Raw genomic sequence first — 16,120 nt, forward strand, 5'->3', positions numbered from 1 at the left:
AGGTCGATTGGAATTGAACATAATTGATTTTATCTGAAAATTTGTTTTATTTTGACAGTACGAAATAATATTGCAAAAGGCTGCTTGGAACGTACCTCGGCACGTCGACTCTACCAGCAGCAATTGCATTGTCGTTGACAACGGGCATGTAGAAAGTATCGAAAGATGAATACATAGTATTATGTACGTTTAGTTTCCCTTTTTTCTTTTTTTTTTATATTTTTTTTATTATCTTTGAATATCAGTTGAACGCAGCTATTATATATGCACAATGGGTGTACGTGATAACAACCTTTACAATAACTGCTGCTGGTTTTGCCTATACCGTTCTACAATTGACAACGAATATTTATTCTATAATTTGACATTAACTACCTACGCAAGGCATCGATGATATAATTTATTTTAATTAATTTTGTCGACTATCGCTAATATCTACACACGGGGCCCCTAAGCTACAAACGACAACAAACTATTTAACAGGATTTCGTCATCGCAAATTATACGATACACATTTATGTGACACATTTTGTGACTTCGTAAATATAAAATACATATAAAATTGTAAACGCGCGTACGCGCGCGGCATTTTTAAGTAGAAAAACGGAAACTTATGCGACTTATATTTCAATAAGGTACAAAATACATTTCGTCGTTGTTTAATAACTTCCTTAAAATTTCGAGCTGGAGCGCAATCTACTGCTATACATATTATCCTGTCTACGTATCGCTCAATGTTGTATAAGCGTGAAGGGGCCCTCAGTAAATTGGTGGTCAATCATGTGAATAAATTCTCTAATCTCCTAGTAGTGTTAAATACGTATATTACAAAGCACCATGATCTAAAATTATAAATATACAGGGTGTTTTATATATTATCTAACAATAGAACGAAAGAAAACTGAATTTTTATTCCTAGTTAATTTTTTTTTTTTCAGAAAAATTATGAACAAACAATAAAATGCAATTAAAATCTTGTCACAATGATATAAGACTTCTATAAATATAAAATAATGCTATATACATTAATTGTATACTTAACACCCTATATATTTGCACTACTTATAATTATATAATACTAAATAGACTTGTATCTTTAGATTAGTTACATGTATTTTATATAACAAAAAAAGATATTAACGAAGATATTCGGTTAAACCAATACATTTTCGTGTGTCTCGAATGTTACACATTGTAACGAATGGTGCATGGTTCTAAGAAAAATCTATACAACATATACGTTCGTTTTTTTTTCTTTTTTTTTTTCGTGATACTTTTCATTTGCGATTATATTGATCCCAAAGCTGCCTCTTAAACATTAAGCTTATATAAACCTAGTATAATCACAGCGATTTATCCGAAATGTAATATTTACCACAGGAACATGAAAAATAATATTGAAAATATTTAAACAGTTTTGTGGAAAAAATTGATTATTAAATTGCCATGCAGATAATGTGAATATGAGAAATTTATTGGACGAGTTGCGATTAACATCGGAAAAAAGAAAAAAAACAATAAATATTTCTAATGCAATAAATACCGAATCCAAATTGTAATCAGGAATGAATTGAATATCTCTTTGCAATAGCATAAAATTATCTGATCAAACGGTGAATTACTATTCATTTACCATTTTTATTCTTCACATTGCAAGCCTTTAAATTAATAAAAAATTTTACCGCAACATACATTAACAACACAATGAGATACATTAAGTTGTTTTTTTGTACATAGTTACAGGCAGCTTTTGAATAAAATTCTGAATAAAACGTTATGCTGTCACGTTCACTACATATCACTAAATTGACACAGATACCGAACTGTTAATTATAAGTTATTGTTACTATTATTTAAACATATAGAACATGAAATAATGATAAACATTAAAATTGCGAGACAAAAGCAGCATGATATAATAATTTAAATAACAAACTCTTTCCTCGTACGGAGATTCGGTATTTAAATTTCATATACTTCACGCTGCGATTGCTTTGAATAGTAACAGTGCTTAAACACGGCCCGACTGTGAAAGCTAGAAAACTGTATTGCAGGATAGTAAATATACAAGTCATATTTATGCTCCGTTTTTAAATAGTAACAATAATAAGAAACACAAATCAGGTGTTAAGTCTTGTTTCTGAACGCTGCTGCTACTTTAACTTGTCTATAATTTTGCCACGCATCAATTACTTAGCGTTTTCACAAAATTGTTATTATCTCTCATTTCGTATATTAATAGTACGCCAAAACTAAAAACTTAAAATTACAACACCAATGTTAAATAATATATAATTGTTATATAGCAATGTTGTCCTTCAGTCTTTCTCTCATTTCAACTAACTGTCATGGATCGATTCTTTATGCTCATTATATTATACATGCAATTTTATGTTTTTAATGATTAGATCGCTCATTGGACTAATGAAAATCACTCTCGTCTTTATTCTCATATATAAGCATAATTTCAACGTTTTATATATGTGACGTGTGTCATGTAAATTGTATCATAGAATAAGAGGAAAGAGACGGTTGGTCCTCTCGATATTAAATGTAGCAGCATATACACTGCATACGTGTATGTGTATTTATGTGTGTGTGTTTAAAATCTTTATTTATGCCCTTTGGCATTTATCATTTTCTAACGAGAAAGTAACATATCCTACAATTTTCAGCGAAATTTCTTAGTTTCTTCTCATTTCATGCGCAATTTAATTTATATATTAGCTATTTTATGCAATACAACAATTTTAAAAAAAAAAAAAAAGCTTGCATTTCCTAGAGAACTTATACCTTTATCAGATATTACAAATAACAAGTAAATATACAATACGTACTACTTCATATTTTATACAACGCTGGACAGCAGCTATTTATATGTATAATGATATAAGAGCTCTGTCTTAATTTACATTATTGTTTAGCATTTGGACGATTTTGGAGGTTATTAATTCTTGACTTTATCGACACACATATCCAAGAAAATTTAAAACAAATCGATTGTACACTGAAAGGCAGCACCGAAGGAGATCGAGAGAACATCCCGCTACCTTTATCCCCCGTCCTCTCGATCTCCTCAGTTCTCGGCGGCCAACGTTCCGCGGCATATGTAGTACAACGATAAATTGTAACTGGACCGATTATGGTTGAAGACAATATTCTGGTGTGCATCTTTTAACATATTCGCACTTGGTATTTTTTATATTACCTTTACATTCAAGTAAAGAACTGAACATAGATACCATTAATTAAAATTAAATGATTATGTTTGCCACATATAGCCAAGCTGTGTGTCACTATGGAGTATTATTTTTAACAATTCTTTGTGCTTTAATATAGAAGTTTTTCTAATGTCGTTTGTTCAGCTAATAGATCGCTAATGTCATAATCATGAAAAATTAAATCGAACCAAAATAAAAAGAAAAATGTAAATTAAAAAGATAAAATTAATGAAGTTTTTATAAATTAATAAATTTGAGAAACCACGTATTTTCTACGGCAAAGTAGCTTCATCAATTTAAATAATTGTATCAAAAATACATAAATCTTATAACAAATTTAAACAACCCAAGATACAAGAAAAACTTATTTACGCGTATACATACTATTATTGCTCCAACGTGTTATAACACTGACAAATGGATGCAAGGTTTCAATCAATGTGTCCAATCTAGCCCAGCTTCATCACAGGGTTTGAATAAATTTAAGTATTCCACCCTAAAATAAATACTTTTTACATAAAATACTTTTCTTTCTCGCTTTTTTCCCTCCCCCCTTTTTTTAAAACAAATTATTTAGGAACTTTTATATTTCGTTTAATTCGATTGAAATATAGTATCGCATTAAATTGCCGTTACGTATTAACGGCAATTAAGCATTAAGTGAAAATTTTATTCACTTACAATGCTACTTCATAGCGAGTGTCTGCTTGAGGTGGCGCATGAGGTGGCTCCCAACGTCATGTACCTCAGGCCATTGTTTTAATACAAACACTATGCCCAGTACAACGAATGTAGTTGTTAATATACGCACCCTACACATGAAACAATGAGGCTTAGTACAGCTGTAACAGACATGCAAAAACAAAACAAAATAATGAATGTGCAAAATAAATTTAGGTGATCGACTGCAAACTGCAGTATGAAGATGAATAAAATATTCACTATTATATTTCAAGGTTTTACCTATATCACAGAAATATTATATGTAAATATCTAATAGAGATAAATGTTAACTAAAATACTCCATAAATAATTCGCTACTTCTACGATAGCAAATAAAACAAAAAAAAAGTGACACTAAAAAAAAAATAAAAAAACAAATTATTTTAGTAATAATCTTACCTAGTTCGGAGGAAAGGCATCATAATACCAGCACCCGTTGCAACAAGAAGTAAAATAACTTGCAATACTGTCAGTACTACATTTATCAATTTTACTACCAACGCTCTCGCATTGCTATTATCCAAACCCTCCAACGTTACATATTGCTGGTGCTGTTGTTGTTGATGTTCCATTTTGCAAATTTTAGTTTGACAACTCTCTAACATTTCGTGTATATCGCGTAATCTGTCCTCGCTTTGATATTGCACTTTCTCTTCCATGTCTGTAATAGTCTGTTTTAAATTTTCCACTTCGTTTTGATGTAACTCTGTTAAATCATTAATCTGTTCTTCCAAACGTTCACATCTGAAACGTTCTTCTTGGAGGGAATGAGAAAGATATGTCACTTCCTGCTGTAATGTCTAAAAAAGAAAAAAGAAATTAATCACATTTGTGAAATAAACCACGCGTAAGTACCTCTAAAAGGATATATTTCGATTCCGATTGTAAAAACTATATTTAAGTCAAAATTAAATACAAACCTTTACAGCATCTAATTTTTCTCTCATTCGATCAAGATTCTCTCGATGTTCCTGTAGTTCTGCAAAAATAGATTTGAGACTCAAGGCATTATTACTGTGACACGTATGCGGCTGTCCTCTACTACCAGGACCGCTTTCACTAGTTACGCTAGAACACTCCGATCCTTCCTCAGACGGAAATTTCATAGCCGCGCTTTGAGTAGATCCCAGACTGCATCCACCCGGAAGCGTAGCCGATCCGTGATGAGTTTTATCCTCTTCAACGCTCGCATTATCACCGTTACCTGCATGCGGTGTATCGTTTACATAAAAAGTCGAGCCATCTGCAGAGACACAGAGGTGGCAGGTTAGAATGTTATCCAATACCAAAAGCTCGGCCTTTTGAAAGAACATTATTTTTCGAGTTATGTTATTCAGTTTCCTTAAGCAGTAATTTAATTTTCTGCTCTCTTTTTATATTCGAAAAATTGAATATTTCCAACATGAAGTATTCCTTTTAAAATCATAATAATGGCAAAACAAATTTTTTTTTATTATATATTTTACCATTTTATAAGAAAGTATTGGATAACTAACAATAAATAAAGAAAGCCAAATGTGTAATTATAAAAGCCACTGTAAATCATATAAATGTTTGCGGAAATAATATATTAAATAAATGTGTGCAACATAACATGTGAAATAATTAATAATTATTCTGCATTAAAAAAAGTAGAAATTTAATAAGCAAAATATATAAGCAAAGAACTCATGGTATAAAAAAGGTAATCATATTTTACAGACGACGATGTTATTAATATTATTATTTAATTAATTTTTTTTATAAGAAAATAAGAAGCCTGAAGCAGTCGAAAGAATAGAAATACTCTGTGCAGGAAGCATATAATAAATGTGTAACAGAACTCTCGCTTTTTGGACAACACATTACTTACTACTCTCAACTGCCATGATAGCAAAAATGTTAAAAGATATTTATTTTCTTATCTAAGTATATTTTGCAATTAAATAAATAAAATGAAAAGATTAGTTTGTATGAGTCGTACTGTAAGAATTATATTTTTAATTAAGATTTTACTTTTCTATCGTTTTAATCTTTTATTGTTAAAAAAGTCACATTAGTTAATTCAAACCGATTTTAATTGTTATAATTAGATGTAATATGTTATACTTCGCAGCTTGAATCATATAAAAAATTAAAAATTTATTAATACTGTTACTTACGTGATAAAGTATTTATATTATCAGCACTTCCAAATTTGTTTTTAATAAGATGAGCAAACTCTCTTGGTTTGGACATTACAGATCTGCAATGAAATATAATTAGAAATATAAATAAATGTATACCTTTTTAAATTGTACTTTTAAATATAACTATACAATCACGATTTTTTATCATAAATTATTAAAAGATTATATTATATGTTTATTTTAAATTAAAATGCTATTAATGGCAATGATGAATCAACCACATAAGAATTTTAGCATGTATGGGCATGGGATCTATTTTCGTATGAACACTCACCCTGAAAAACCAGTGATTCCATCCCTAATATTTCCACCGACATTTCTAAAATACAAACTCAAATTAATCAAAGATTTTGCTTTCATTTCTCAAATACTACATAATAATGATATTATGTATTATTTGGATAAAAATTTGAATTTTTTTTTATATAAATATAATTTATTTTTGACTAATCATGTAACACTCACTTAAGTCCTTGACCCATGTCGCGTAACATTTCTCTTGGTTGTCTATGACTTGTTGGTGCACCATTCATTTCGTAATTTTTTAATTTTTTTGTGTAACTATCTAACTTTTTTTGTAGTTGCGAAATACTGTGCGCCGATTTTTGATTCTTCTTCTCGAATACAGTTTTAATCCTAGTTAATTGCTGCTTGTCTGCATTAGCAGCCAATTTCAAATATTCATTGACGTTTTCTAAAAACGAAATATATAACAATATACATATACATACACAGACTTTTGCCTTTATCCGACTTAATTAAATTAAGAAAAGTTTACGTACCATCCCGCGTGGTTTGTTCTATTCTTATCTGTTCCCGCGTTTTAGCAATTTTGCTTTGAATATGTTCAATAGCTTGACGTACTCGCGTTGCACTGGAGTCGACATCATCACTTATCAATTCAGAGGAACCATTCGATAAGAACGATTGGGTTGTGTGATATTGTTCCTGCAAAAATACATTAATGTTATTTCTTTTTAAAGTTAAATAAAACATTTTTTTGTGTAATAAAAGATTTTAATTAATTTCTAAACGGAGAAACTGTAAAAGTTGACGAAACAAATATAGTGGATTAAAAAATACGTAATGTATTTTTTTTTATTTGCATATCTACGATTGACGACCTTGTAATCTACTATGTTAATTAATATACAATGAGAATATTATATAATTGTCTTTATATAAGAGCACAAAGACATATTCGATTCCATGTACGTATTAGGTTTACAAAGTAACAATTTTCTTGCTCGCCTTCGATGCGGCTGCTTATTATCTTATACCTCATTAGAATCGAGGTATTTAAAATGAATCAGACATACGTACTCCTTCGTCATCAGTCGGTGGATGAACGTTTGGCACAAACTCGTCTGGTTCGGCAGTGTTTGAAATATTACTTGGTTCATCCATGGTTTCTCCTGTGCGAATTAAATTTCCTGGCGATCTTTGTCTATTGCTGCTTTTCATGTTGAGGGCACTTCCAGTACCGCCACCACCGCTACTTCCACTGCCTGTGCTACCCTCTCCTTGAGAACTAAAATGGGTATTTAGCAAAAGATATTTATCATTTTTAATTTTTTTAACTCGCATATCTTAAATACGAATATAAAATATTAGTTGTACTAATAAAATCTTACATTGGTGCATTACGCAATCTTGGAGTATGTTCCAAATTTACTGTCGATTGCTGGTGCAGTTGAGACGTCGAAGCTGTTCTACTAGGAGATCCACTACGCGAACTGTTTTTACTAGAGGCGTTGACCATCAAGCTTGCCATAACTTTGTTCTAAGACGGCTGTCATCTATCTACTTTGTTTCAACACGTTCACGTTAAACCTGCAATAAATTATAAGTATTGTAAAAATGCTGTAAAGTAAAAAAAAAAATTTAATATTTTGTAAAGTAATATTACTTTATTGATCATTTATTGAATAATGTTACTATTATTTACCTATGCACAATAAATCGATTTTTAATAATTTTAAGCTGCAAAAAGCGAAAAAAAAAATCCAAATAATCACTATAAAAAAATCAATAAATAAAATTTTCACCTCACACCCAAGAGATTACTCGTGCCAGTTGATATTAGATAAAGTTAATATCAACGACATTCTCGATAAGCTTTATCTTATTAAAGTATAATTTTTATGATTCATAGGCTTTTTCATAGAATAAATAGACTAATAACTAAACAATTTAAATTTAAAAAACTCCTATAAATACATACATACGTATATACAAATTTATAATTTTTATTGATTTTTACGCGTTATAAATAATATGTATTACCCTATGCAATATTTTTATTTCTTTTATTGTAATGATAAAGAATATGAAGCGCAAAAAATTACATGGAACAAACACTCCACCATGACTGGACCCCAATGGGTCTATCTTCGGGAGTAATTTTCTCTAAGAGGTTACATTATCTAATTTATTCTTTAAATATACATTGAGCACAGAGACTGCATCTAAATTTAGAATGTAGGATACTTCACATAAGGAAAAATACATTGACGTTTTAGTTTAATAAAAATTATTTTGATTACACTAGAACATAAATTTATGCAAAAATAATATTATATCCTTGCTTGTGTTCAATCAAAAGATATGTATAAAATTTTCAAACATTTTTTCAACCAAATGACATCCAATGCAGGCAAGCATAAAAGTATTTTTCTCAGTTCTACGCTGTATCACTCCCTATAACTTGATCCTATTAACTGATGAATCATTGCCATTGTAATAACTACAGATGCTAATTCAAAACTAAGAAATGCTGCACTACTAAGGATTAAAATTCAAATGGCAAAAGCTGCTCTATAATTTTGTATTTACTCTCCTGCTGTTTCAATAATATTGTTTAAAGTACAGTTATTTAAGTAACAAATATAACAAATCAAACCTGCGTTTAAAAAGACAATTAAAAAAATAAAATATAATAAAAAACAAGTGACTGAATTATAAAGCTCTTAGTAATTCTGTCGATTTATAGATAACGAGAAGCTTAATCTGTTTTGCTCCATTTGACACTGCATAGAAAAAAAAAAAAAAAAAAATTGGAACTTACCGATCACGTGGCTGACGAAAGTCTCGGCGATGATCTTTACACAGCATCTGGGTGGCTAGACACCAGTTTCACAAGAACACACGACGTCCCGCAGTGGCAGCGCGACGCAGAGAGCAAAGATAACGTAAGACGGGACTGACAGGAGTTTGTCGCAGTTCGTCGCGGACAACGCACGGCTGCTCAGCTCCTCGACAGCTCTCGAGATGCTTTAGAAGTTAATGTCTGCAGCCTTCTGGACTTCGCTCCACGCTTTCGCGCTCAGGGACAAGAGCGTGATCTCGGGTCTCGTTCGCTCCGATAGACACTCGCTGTTATGCGAGCGCGAAGTAGCGTGCGACAACGGGCAGTATCGATGAAAAACACAGGCAGGAACGTATTAATAGCGCGGCTCGGTGGTGGCTGCGTCACTGAAGTTCCTCCTTCACATCAAGGGCTGTTCCTGCAAGCAGGAGATATTCGCGTTAGATAAATCTCTCGTCTCCTTTCGTTCCACACACACACACACACAAAAAGAGAAAATCAAATCTTGTTGGGCACTGACAGGCACTAATGACATGAAAACGGTTACTATACTAATGGAAAACACTACATCGTGTCGGGGTTATTCATTTACGCTGCGAGACGAGTGAACGGTCCAGTCGTGATTATCGTTCGCCTGGACGCAGCGCGAGGAACGCAAGGTGAAACACGGTTGCGTCGATAGTGGCACGCGCTAATTAGTCCTCGATTAACCGTTCCTCCGCGGACGGTGGTCGCCGCGCAGGGCTATTCGCGTCAACTTTCTGGCACCGAGAGCAGCGGAATTAAATCTTGGCAGGGCGCACGACGCCGTCACGGCGTTGCCGCAACCGGCTCGAAAATACCGTCCGCAGGCAGGCGCGATACCCACGGGGAGTGCACGTTCCCTCCGTTTCACCATTGAGAACTTCGCCGATGACTTCGGCCACTCCGGGAAACGTAAACAGAAGGTCGGGCCGCATACGGCGTGAAGCGCAGCGCTGTCGCGCGCCGCCGTCGGCCAATTTCACGGTTGCAGAGCGTCGGTCGTTCGTTCGAAACAAACGCGGGCCCTGGGTCAAATATTAACTAACCACTTTGCCCGACGATGTCCTCCTCGGCCCGGGAAGGAAATGACACGCGCGTTGAGGCGTCAAAACTCGGACGTACTAAAGTAGATACCACTTTCTCGACGCAGCCGCTCTCTCTCTCTCTCCCTCTTCCACTCGCAAAACCGCACCGTGTCGTCGCCACTCTCTCTCACCTCGCTCGCCGCAACGTCAAATACACGAATGCGCGATCCGCGGCGCGTGGCTCATCGTCGTGATTCCGTCCGCTCGTTCCCTCTTCTCTCTCTTTTTCTCCTGCCGCGTCCTCGTGTATACCGTCCGCACGCGACGTGACGGGTACAGCTGCACCGCGCTCCACGGTGGGCAGACTTGGCTCCTTATCACTGCGTGCTCGCTGCGTGACGGGCGTGTCATCGCACGCCGGCCGATCTTCCGCGCATCGCCGTTGCAAGGATGCAGCGTCAACGCGGATACTGTCCGCGCGCAGTCGGGAACGTAGAAACTCCACCGGGCGCCTCGGACCAGGCGCTCTCGTCCCCTTTGCGGCTCGGTGCAACTCGGCTTGGCTCGGCTTTTGTTCTGCAAGATGACGCGATTGTCTCAACGCACGAACAAGTCACCGCTTTTGTCTCTGTGTCTTTTGTTCTCGGAGAAATCGCTCGGATTCACAAGCTGTACTTTTAGAAAAAAAAAAAAAAAAAAAAAAAAAAGCAAACTATATCTAGCAAATTGTACTTCGCAAAAAATCGCTTGGAATATTTTCAAAGAAATTATCTAAAGTCATTTAGAGCTCGACGGCGAAAACAAAATTTGAATTACAAAATATTCTGTAAATGCAAACGAGAATTTTTTATTTGCAAGTGGAGAATACGGGTAAAATTATTCGCGAATAGATTAGGATTTATAATTTATCTGCTACCGTCTGATTAATTGGGTTTTTTTTTTTGTCACGTTGACTGATCGTATTGCATCACATATAATTGTTTCAGCTTAACTTGCGCGATAAGATAACGCGTTTTTAGTCGACCACGAGGCTATATTAACAAAGTAGTCACGTCTCGCTGTTGTGCGCTAGAACAGCGCAGAATACGTGAAGAGTATGCGTCACCTCGTGTCTATGAAGTCATTGATTAGCTCGAAAGAGTTAGAAAAATGTATCACGGAAGGTGATAAGGACTTCCGAGTAACGATAAATCAACAGAAGTCTTCATGACATATATTAAAAATCCTTTTTAAATTCAGAAAATGTAACTTTCTACAAGATGCCTGTGAATACGGAAGGCGGAATATAGTTTATATTTAGATAAGATAATGTTAGAATGAATAAGCGAAACGAATACTTATTCCGCAACAAGTCGTGTGACGCATAAACTGATGAGTAAAAGCCTAACTTACGTATTATAAAAAATAATTAAGCCTTAGAAAAACATTAGTAAAGAAATAGATTAAAGTTTCCAGTATAGTTTTGTCGATCAGGATCGATATTTCTACTCTCGCAATTTTGTTATAAGTAAAATGTATAAATTACGATTAAAGACGCTAAAGATAAATACAAAATTAATAAACTGGCGATTAGTTTTTTCACAAAAAATAGTTTCCTCACAATTTTTTTTTTAATACAGCGCAATTGCGTTTCAATACTAAGTTAACTAGTTTTAATTCGGGCTTAACTTATTTTTTACAATAGAACGTAAATTAAAATTAATATATGTCAATAGAAATAGGCTTTTTTTCCTTTTTTTTTTTTTATTAAGTTTTGAGCAATTTTGCAATTCGTTCATCGAAAGCAACGAAGGCTAGTGTATGTTCCTAAATGCACCGGCATAAAAATTATGGATGTTTCTTGAGATCACGTTTCATTCTCATATTAAATAACTATTAAAACAATTTGAAAATTACAAAATAAATTGTTTTCCAAATTGTGCTATCTATGAATTGCCTATAATAAAAGCTTACAAACGAATTAATTAACCTCATTTAACTTAACGCTTAACCTACACCACAGATAAGGCCATGGCTGCCTTTCCTTTATCTCGTGCAAGATTTATTGTACATCGCTCAATTCCTTCAGCTTATCCAGCAGCGCATTCCCGAAAGAGTTCTTGTATTGTGGACTAACAAAATCCAGCAGGCTGTACGGCGTCTCAAAGCGCTCGTTGCCCACGTTCGACGTGTCGTCGTGCCGATTGCCGACGACGGCGAAGCCGGCTGCCGATAGCTCCACGCAAAACCGTAAACCTTCCAGCGTGGTCAGGTTCAAGTAGATCAGCTGATTCGTACTGGTGAGCTTCTCGGATACCCTCAGATCCTGCACGTGTTCCTTTACATCGTCGATCACCGCCTGTGCCTCTACCCGCCACTGTTCCGCATCCAGCACTCGGTCTACGTCGTCGTTCGGCATCGCGAATCCTGACCACGATTGAAATCACTTTGGTTGACGATAAGTATAGAAGCTGATGCTGCAAACACAATATTCTTGACATCTAAAATCTCTATATTTCCCTATATCACTATACCTGCAGCTATATAGAACTTTTCCATGAAATCGTAAAAAATATGTACACACCTTTTAATTAGATGAAGAAAATCATTGACATTGGGACGATTATATTCGGACCGTCTGCTCAAATGTCCATTTATGGTTTAATCTATGAAACTCTTCTATAAGAGTTAAATATTGTAACTTTCTGACACTATCGTATATATTTTACATTTATTAAAAATACTTATTTCGATAGTACACACAGTGTAATCACATGTATTGATTGGACGCTAATAGAAATGGATACAATCAGGATGAGTATCATTACATGAGCTTTTTTTGTGCAAACGACTTGTCTTTTTCACATGTTCACTGTTCGGCCAGTTCGTATGTATCGTCTATACTCAAATCACTTAAATCCTCTCCCCAGCCGTTAACGTCATGCTCTTCCAAAGTTGTGCCTGACGTTTTCACGTCGAACATGCTCTTCGGCGATTGCACTTCCGGAACGTGTAAGATTTGCGTTTTCCGTATCACAGGCTCCATATCCGTAAAGAAGTCGATTTCCTCTTTCGGAGATTTTATCACCTTCGAATTCTTTATGTCGAGCTCGGTAATATCGGAAAGTACTAGTTTCTTTGTGTATTTTGGTTTCTCAGCACTCGACGATAATTCGGAAGCAGGTGAAGGTGAACCAGCATCGCAAGGCTCTTGCACGATCTCTGCTTGCGCGATCTCCGCTTGCACGTTGTCCGGGACGGTCTCCTCTACACAATGACCGTTTTCAATCGGTTCTTGCGTTTCCCAATCCGACCAGCATTCTTCCTCGGCAAATAAAAATTCTTTTTCCCTCTTGTCTTCTCCACCGTCTGGTGACGGCCTCTCCGCTAAATGCACGTTACTTTCATCTATATTCACAAAGACAGGTATCTCCTGATTAAATGTTATAGCTTTCCTAATATCACCGAGATCTTTACTTCGTATCATTTTCTTGTTCGGCCGACCGTCCGTAAATAATTTCCCCCTGTTTCCACCGATAACTGTTGCCGCGCCTAAAATTGGCACTATGTCAGCCAGCGCTCTTAACGTGGCGCAGACGAGATCGTCGTTGGTGTCCTTTATTCCAACGAGTAATTCAGGAAGAATATGATTTTGTAATTCATCCGCTTCAAATACGTGAACGAATGAATTAAAATGAGACAGCAGTAGAAGACGAATAGAGACATCTCGAATGCAAAACATTTGTAGAAGTCTTGGTACTAAAATACTCTTAAAAGTAGGAACTGTAAACAGACTAGTCCCTAAATCGTTTTTCTCATCTAAAAAATACAATATTAAATATTTAAAACTCATGTAAATAGAATATATTAAAATGTACGTGAGATCTAAACGTAATATATATATTCTAACCTTTGGGTTTAAAGATAAAAGGTAAAAGTTTTACTTGGGCGGTGCTATCCAACAAAACTATCCTAGAAAGAAGCACTCTGCCTAATTGTTCCGCAACAACAGCCTCAGGATACATTTGCAATTGTTGCCTTAATTTTCTAAACAATTATATATCTCTTATGTACAAACACCATTTCTCTTACACTTTAAATTACTTAATACAGAATTATTATTTTTAAATTACTTACGTGAAGAACTCTTCCCTCTCAACGTCAGTTTTTAAAGGTAATTCTTCTAGAAATGCATGTATCCTTATAAATTCGTGAGTAAAAAATGAGTGCTGCAACACATTCAATAATCTACTTCTAAGACATGCATCTGGGTCCTGCAGATTCTTCTTACAAAAATCTCTAAATTCCAATAAATTTGGTACTTCATCTAAAATAAATAAAAATTTAATGCACATTATGAAAGTATCTTTTTTTTTATTTTTTTATGTACCTGTGTCTTGTAAATTCTTAAGAATATCCTCTGCCAGTACTCCAAATGCATATGCATCAATTGCAGTGAGATTAGCTATTTTAAGTAAATCGGCAATATCCTCATTTGACGATATCGCCTTCTCGTATCGGTAACTTTTTATTCGTTGGTAATATGATGGCGTCGCGTCTGTAAGTTTACACAGGCACTCCAAGCCACCCAATTTCCAGTATCCTTCAGCAGTGACATAAATAGAACTGCTGCATACATTGTTATGTGATACCAATGCAGTATCATGTAAGAATACTAAAGCTCTCAGAATACTGTGTAACCCTATGCATATCTGCAGTATATTTTGCTTTTCAATAACTTGTATCAGTGGCCTGGCCTCTTCTGTAGCAAGAAAGAACTTACTACCTTTGCTCCATGAAGAGATATATTTCAGAATACAAGGATGCCGATACAGCATGAAATTCTAAAACATACATTAAATTTGTTGCTTATTTTTTACATTTTTACTGCTGCAATACATTGACAATCTTTAACATAGTTATACACGAAAAATAATCTGTAAAAAAAAAATTAAAAACTCCATAAATTCTTCTGTGTATGTTAAGACAAATGCAGAACTCTTCAACTGTCTTTAAATAAAAAAAAAAAAAAATAGATAGATATCTACCTTTGCCGCTCGCTCCAACGGCGACGGTCTGCCAAACGTTGCAGTGAAGTGCAAGGACGGTTCGCTAATAAAGATAGACAGTTTCTGCAGACTCGAGTCGTGCACACTCGCATCGTAGTGCATCCAATAGTCCGTAACCTCGACGGCCTTGTCTTCAATTTCGAGGCCGCGCAAAGCACTTCTTTCGTTCCCCATTAGTTGGCCGACGTACACGTTGTCACGATAGTTGCAAGATTACGTCGGACGTGGCAGGGAATCGTTAGGGAACATCGAGGACTACCGAATGCGTGTTCCATTTAATTTACAATATGCACGAATTAGCCGTTAAAACTGACACCGTAATCGCCATTTCGTCACTTGACTGATACTGATCTTGATAATGCCGTTGAATGCCATTTACGTGTGCGCCAAGTGTCACTCCCAATAGGTTAGATTGTAGGCAGTTGTGGGAAATATCGTGATTGATTAATTATGGTTGTGTGCTCGGATCTTCGTCATATGTTTCCAAATTCGATCTTCCGCTATATATATAATTAAATTAATTACAATTTTACTCCGATTAAACTTGAGTTGATGTATTACTGACAAATAAAATGACAGAGTTGACTCCCATTACTATCTCGATTGCCTTTAATTTGGTTGATTTGCCGGTGGCGGTTGCTGCTCCAGTGTGCTCCAGTGCTCCCTTCAGTACCACGAGTTTCTCGAAATTCCGTTGATTGCGCCACCGGTGGCCACCGTAAGGTGGCCCCGCCAGCGGAATTTCGAGGGACTCGAGATACTGATGAAAGCCAGTCGAGCCTCGACTGTCGAGGTAGTGATACTAGTGATGGGAGTCAACTGA

The 16,120-nt window shown here is 35.2% G+C and overlaps 3 protein-coding genes across 10 annotated transcripts; all 3 read right to left on the bottom strand.

Annotated features, from left to right (window-relative positions):
• Window positions 1–27: 27 nt before the first annotated feature.
• Dmtn (transmembrane and coiled-coil domain 2 protein Dmtn) lies at window positions 28–10,704 on the bottom strand. 8 transcript variants are annotated; one of them, XM_070657750.1, is made up of 13 exons: window positions 10,271–10,434; window positions 9,180–9,618; window positions 7,747–7,945; window positions 7,436–7,643; window positions 6,895–7,060; window positions 6,578–6,806; window positions 6,387–6,431; window positions 6,086–6,168; window positions 5,797–5,805; window positions 4,865–5,148; window positions 4,344–4,744; window positions 3,903–4,063; window positions 28–3,717 (listed from the first exon to the last, which is right to left on the bottom strand). In XM_070657750.1, the coding sequence occupies exons 3-12, from the start codon at window positions 7,884–7,886 to the stop codon at window positions 3,907–3,909; spliced, it is 1,722 nt and encodes a 573-aa protein (XP_070513851.1). In that variant the 5' UTR covers window positions 7,887–7,945; window positions 9,180–9,618; window positions 10,271–10,434; the 3' UTR covers window positions 28–3,717; window positions 3,903–3,906. The 8 variants fall into 8 exon arrangements, with proteins under 8 accessions (XP_070513851.1, XP_070513846.1, XP_070513847.1 ...); XM_070657745.1 differs by lacking the exons at window positions 5,797–5,805; window positions 10,271–10,434 and adding an exon at window positions 10,441–10,704 and having other exon boundaries at window positions 4,865–5,187; XM_070657746.1 differs by lacking the exon at window positions 5,797–5,805 and having other exon boundaries at window positions 4,865–5,187; window positions 10,359–10,704.
• A 757-nt stretch (window positions 10,705–11,461) lies between these two features.
• On the bottom strand, window positions 11,462–12,937 carry LOC139103265 (GSK3-beta interaction protein). Its single transcript, XM_070657763.1, has 2 exons — window positions 12,813–12,937; window positions 11,462–12,705 (listed from the first exon to the last, which is right to left on the bottom strand). Exon 2 carries the CDS (start codon window positions 12,645–12,647, stop codon window positions 12,291–12,293), a length of 357 nt encoding a protein of 118 aa, XP_070513864.1. The 5' UTR covers window positions 12,648–12,705; window positions 12,813–12,937; the 3' UTR covers window positions 11,462–12,290.
• Window positions 12,938–12,940: 3 nt separating this feature from the next.
• On the bottom strand, window positions 12,941–15,987 carry LOC139103252 (protein-associating with the carboxyl-terminal domain of ezrin). Its single transcript, XM_070657735.1, has 5 exons — window positions 15,277–15,987; window positions 14,619–15,072; window positions 14,366–14,555; window positions 14,139–14,275; window positions 12,941–14,047 (listed from the first exon to the last, which is right to left on the bottom strand). Exons 1-5 carry the CDS (start codon window positions 15,469–15,471, stop codon window positions 13,098–13,100), a joined length of 1,926 nt encoding a protein of 641 aa, XP_070513836.1. The 5' UTR covers window positions 15,472–15,987; the 3' UTR covers window positions 12,941–13,097.
• Window positions 15,988–16,120: the final 133 nt, after the last annotated feature.

This window comes from Cardiocondyla obscurior, linkage group LG06 (assembly GCF_019399895.1).
Source record: "Cardiocondyla obscurior isolate alpha-2009 linkage group LG06, Cobs3.1, whole genome shotgun sequence".
NCBI classification, from domain to species: domain Eukaryota; kingdom Metazoa; phylum Arthropoda; class Insecta; order Hymenoptera; family Formicidae; genus Cardiocondyla; species Cardiocondyla obscurior.